At 49.1% G+C, this 5000-nt stretch overlaps 1 protein-coding gene across 2 annotated transcripts; it reads left to right on the top strand.

The window, feature by feature from the left end:
- Positions 1–1913: 1913 nt before the first annotated feature.
- LOC134135273 (uncharacterized) lies at positions 1914–4085 on the top strand. 2 transcript variants are annotated; one of them, XM_062566647.1, is made up of 6 exons: positions 1914–2239; positions 2348–2493; positions 2701–2993; positions 3066–3256; positions 3551–3799; positions 3880–4085. In XM_062566647.1, exons 1-6 carry the CDS (start codon positions 2027–2029, stop codon positions 4075–4077), a joined length of 1290 nt encoding a protein of 429 aa, XP_062422631.1. In that variant the 5' UTR covers positions 1914–2026; the 3' UTR covers positions 4078–4085. The 2 variants fall into 2 exon arrangements, with proteins under 2 accessions (XP_062422631.1, XP_062422632.1); XM_062566648.1 differs by having other exon boundaries at positions 2351–2493.
- The last annotated feature ends 915 nt before the right edge of the window (positions 4086–5000 follow it).

Consider the following 5000-nt stretch of genomic DNA (forward strand, 5'->3'; position numbering starts at 1 on the left):
GACCTGACGCTCTGCCATTCGCCGTACATTGGCCTGGAGCTCCAAGGCTGAGACACAGAGCGGACATTCAGACATTTACCATACACTGCCTGGAGCTCCAAGGCCGAGACACAGAGCGGACATTCAGACATTTACCATACACTGCCTGGAGCTCCAAGGCCGAGACACAGAGCGGACATTCAGACATTTACCATACACTGCCTGGAGCTCCAAGGCCGAGACACAGAGCGGACATTCAGACATTTACCATACAGTGTATTGGCGCATATGAGACAGTCCCATTGCCCGGACATTAGCGCCCTACACCGTTACAAATGACCCATTTTGGGAGTGAAAACCCTAACCCTAACTAGGGCTGGCTGGCTGGCTGGCTGGCTGGCAGCAGAGGTCCCATGTGAATATCAAAAATGACTTTTCCCGTACTCGAACCGGGTACCACAGAGTCCCCAGCCCGATGCGTATCACACTGAGCTATACCGCTCACAGGCAAATGGAAGGCGAAAGTAGGTGCTGACAGTGAGTGCTTTCCCTCCAGCACTAAAACGTGGGTACTTGAATCCGTTTTCAGTGCATTGTTTCTCGGTCTGAAAAATGGCTTTGCCCGGAGTCGAACTGGGTACCACAGAGTCCCCAGCCCGATGCGTATCACACTGAGCTATACCGCTCACAGGCAAATGGAAGGCGAAAGTAGGTGCTGACAGTGAGTGCTTTCCCTCCAGCACTAAAACGTGGGTACTTGAATCCGTTTTCAGTGCATTGTTTCTCGGTCTGAAAAATGGCTTTGCCCGGAGTCGAACTGGGTACCACAGAGTCCCCAGCCCGATGCGTATCACACTGAGCTATACCGCTCACAGGCAAATGGAAGGCGAAAGTAGGTGCTGACAGTGAGTGCTTTCCCTCCAGCACTAAAACGTGGGTACTTGAATCCGTTTTCAGTGCATTGTTTCTCGGTCTGAAAAATGGCTTTGCCCGGACTCGAACCGGGTACCACAGAGTCCCCAGCCCGATGCGTATCACACTGAGCTATACCGCTCATTGCTGGGGAGGTGATCTGCAAAGTGTCCCTTTATTTAGGGACATGTTCTTTATTCCTACCCGAGGAACTTCCGTCTGATTGGTAGGGAGATGGTGGGCGGAGAACGCTGTGATTAACAACACCTGTTCACGGGTGTCTAAAAGCAGCGTCTCTTCAGCGTTCGGTCTCTTTATTCGAGTTAGTGGAGGTGAGTACTGAAAGAAATGTCTGATACTGTGACAACCTGCCCGCTTTGCCTAGGTGTGTACGCTGCTCTGCCGCAACATTTAAGGAGAGCTCACGGTGTGCAGAACGCGGAAGAGAGGGGCCTGCTGTTGTCGCTGGCGAGTGGCAGAACAAACATTCGTGAAGAACCTTGTCCGGTGGTGGGGTGCAGCTACAACAAAAAAAGGTTAGACCGTCACCTTTCTGATGGGCATCAAGAACTGAGTGCCGCTGAGTTGGCACGACTGTTTGCAAATCTAAAGAAGTGTGTAGCGGTGAGGCGCCTCTCAGAGCTGCGGGCCAGCTTGTCGGGAATAACCATGGTGTCGCGGCTTGACACGGCTGTGACCGAGGACAGCCCCACCGATCTGAATCCGTCTGGAGTGATTGCGGAGAGCCCCACCGAGGGGCCTCCGTCTGCGGAGAGCCCCACCGATCTGGCTCCGTCTGGAGTGATTGCGGAGAGCCCCACTGAGGGGCCTCCGTCTGCGGAGAGCCCCACCAAGCTGGCTCCGTCTGGAGTGATTACGGAGAGCCCCACTGAGGGGCCTCCGTCTGCGGAGAGCCCCACCAAGCTGGCTCCGTCTGGAGTGATTACGGAGAGCCCCACCGAGGGGCCTCCGTCTGCGGAGAGCCCCACCAAGCTGGCTCCGTCTGGAGTGATTACGGAGAGCCCCACCGAGGGGCCTCCGTCTGCGGAGAGCCCCACCAAGCTGGCTCCGTCTGGAGTGATTACGGAGAGCCCCACCGAGGGGCCTCCGTCTGGAGTGATCCAGGGAAGCGGCCATGACACAGAGCCTGGTGGTTGCAGCATCAGGAGGTGCATTGCCACCCGGAGTTCTCTCAGCGCTAGGTGTTGCCAGCTGCAGAGGAAGGTGGCTGTGCTCTCAAGGAAAAGGAGGAACCTCTCCACGTCCCCGATCCCTGTCCAACCAGGGAGAACGGAAGGTTTCGTCGGACAAAGTAGATCAAAATGTCCCCAGTTTCCAGAGTCTGTGGGTGAGTCTAAAAAGCCACATACGGCTTCCATCATTTTAAGTTTGTGCTTTGCTGACTTTGTCTCATTGCATGTCTGAAGAATCCTACCTGTCTGCGTATCGCCTTCAGCAGCAGGGCTCCAATCCCTCGGTAAAGCGGAAGGAAAACGCCACATCCAAGGTGGGAAGAGTCCGAGACTTCTTAGCCTACATGGGGGCTGGAAAGAATAAGCTCCACCTGTGGAACTACCTAGACAACCCCGAGCGTATATTCAGGTGAGTGATCTACTTGGATGAATACTTTGAAATAATTTGACTTGGATGAATACTTTGAAATAATTTGACTTGGATGAATACTTTTAAATAATTTGACTTGGATGAATACTTTGAAATAATTTGACTTGGATGAATACTTTGAAATAATTTGACTTGGATGAATACTTTGAAATAATTTGACAATCTCTGCTCCTTGTCCCCGTGCAGTTACGCAGCAAGCCTCCAGCCCAGCAAGACCGTCACGACGGCTGCAATTTATCTAAAAAATTCGTCCCAGTTCATGAAGTATTTTCAGCAAACGCCCCCGAAACAATGCAGACTTTCCCGGGGCCAAATAGTCGGTGTTATACGGGCTCTGGATGCCTCTAAATCTAACATCCAGACACCAGTAGTCCTCCACCAGCTAAAGGTGAAGTCGGATAAACTGTCCCGGTTGGTTTCCCGTGAGACGCTGCGTAACTGTCAGATGAGGGCGGAAGCTGCAATCCCAAAGCTTCTGGGTAAGTGTGCTGGGTTCATTGAATCCACCGTACATGATGTGTTCAAGTTTGACTTAATGTGATCTTCCTTAGACTGCATGGAGCGTGGAAACAGCACCCGGGAACGGTACGCCTTTTTCGGTCACTTGTCCGCCCTCCTGGCATCCCTCTATGGACACCGGCCGGGCGTATTCAGGAACATGACAGTGACTGAGGTGCTCCATGCTGCGGAGGAGGAAGAGTGCGAGGCGGACACCATCACCGACCCTGGCTATGTTATTTCGGTAGGTGTGTGCTCCCCAAATAGTGGTTTATTTCAATGTATTATTCTATATATTCCCTGGGGCACAATAATTAAAGTGGTTTATTTCAAAGTGTTTAGTTGCATTTATCTATTTCTTTAGTGGTTAAATTCAAAGTGTTTTAGTGGTTTATTTCAATGTATTATTCTATATATTCCCTGGGGCACAATAATTAAAGTGGTTTATTTCAAAGTGTTTAGTTGCATTTATCTATTTCTTTAGTGGTTAAATTCAAAGTGTAGAGACTAACCTTCCTTTTTTCCCCTCTGTATGCAGGTGGCGGAGCATAAGACTAACAGGGACTTTGGCGCAGCACAGATCTACCTGCGCGCTGAAGAGTACTCCTGGTTTAAAAAGTGGCTGGCGGTGCGGGGAAAATGCAACCCCACAACGGATCACTTTATGGTAGGCGATGGAGGAGGGCCAGTCACCAACCTACTCCAATGCATGCAAGGTGCATGGATAGAAATGGGGCTGCCTGGCCGGCCAAATTTCATGGACCTCCGCACCGCAGTCGCAGCACATGTAAGGATAACTTCCATGTGCATGTTTCTCTAACATTGAATGCTTGGTCCCTGCTAAACGCATTCCTTTCTCCTGTCTAGGCCAAAAACTTTCATCCCGAGGATGTCCGAAGGCGCATAGCAACCTTTATGTGCCACGACGTATCAACTGCTGACCGCTTTTACACACTCGTCCTGAATCCGAGGCAGGCCAAACAGCTACGTATCCAGCTGGAAGAAGTTGTTGCCAACCCCGACCCCCCGTGTGCATCGTCTGCAACTGAAATAATACCCGTTTGAATAAAACAAGTTGTATTTTTCTAAGTGTTTAGTGGTTAATTTCAAAGTGTTTAGTGGTTAATTTCAAAGTGTTTAGTGGTTAATTTCAAAGTGTTTAGTTGTATTTTTCTAAGTGTTTAGTGGTTAATTTCAAAGTGTTTAGTGGTTAATTTCAAAGTGTTTAGTGGTTAATTTCAAAGTGTTTAGTTGTATTTTTCTAAGTGTTTAGTGGTTAATTTCAAAGTGTTTAGTTGTATTTTTCTAAGTGTTTAGTGGTTAATTTCAAAGTGTTTAGTTGTATTTTTCTAAGTGTTTAGTGGTTAATTTCAAAGTGTTTAGTTGTATTTTTCTAAGTGTTTAGTGGTTAATTTCAAAGTATTATATCTTACCTGGGGCACAATAAGCACGTGCTCCAGAGACTAAGTAAAATTCGGAGAATAAGCAGAGACCCAGAGGATCCTGGGCCAAAAATCGGACAATAAGGAGCAGGTGCTCCAGAGACTAAGTAAAAATCGTAAAGTGAGCAGAAACCCAGAAGCTTCTGGGCAAAAAATCGGACAATAAGGAGCAGGTGCTCCAGAGACTAAGTAAAAATCGGAAAATAAGCAGAAACCCAGAAGCTTCTGGGCAAAAAATCGGACAATAAGGAGCAGGTGCTCCAGAGACTAAGTAAAAATCGGAGAATAGGGCAAAAAATCGGACAATGGGGGGAATTTTCTGGGCTTCATTTTTTGCTCCGTCAGAAACTAAGTCAGAATCGTAATATAAGGCCAGAAGCCCAGAGGGTCTCTGGGTCTTTGCTTATTGTTCCGATTTTGGGTGCTTTAGGGTTAGGGTTAGGGGCCACCCTGCGCCCGTTTTCAGAAACCCAGTTTTCAAGAACATAGGCCTCCAGAGCAGGGGCCCAGGCTTCACACGGCCCACTGCCCCACCACCCGAACCCT

The sequence above is a fragment of the Pungitius pungitius genome, chromosome 13 (genome assembly GCF_949316345.1).
Source record: "Pungitius pungitius chromosome 13, fPunPun2.1, whole genome shotgun sequence".
In the NCBI taxonomy this organism is placed as follows: domain Eukaryota; kingdom Metazoa; phylum Chordata; class Actinopteri; order Perciformes; family Gasterosteidae; genus Pungitius; species Pungitius pungitius.

What these genes read in the sequence shown, in the direction of transcription:
- LOC134135273 (XM_062566647.1), top strand. Translation starts at nt 2,027, where the DNA reads ATGACACAGAGCCTGGTGGTTGCAGCATCAGGAGGTGCATTGCCACCC. An exon ending in CCAGTTTCCAGAGTCTGTGG is followed by an intron (nt 2,240 to 2,347) that starts GTGAGTCTAAAA and finishes TATCGCCTTCAG; the next exon opens with CAGCAGGGCTCCAATCCCTC. An exon ending in ACCCTGGCTATGTTATTTCG is followed by an intron (nt 3,257 to 3,550) that starts GTAGGTGTGTGC and finishes CTCTGTATGCAG; the next exon opens with GTGGCGGAGCATAAGACTAA.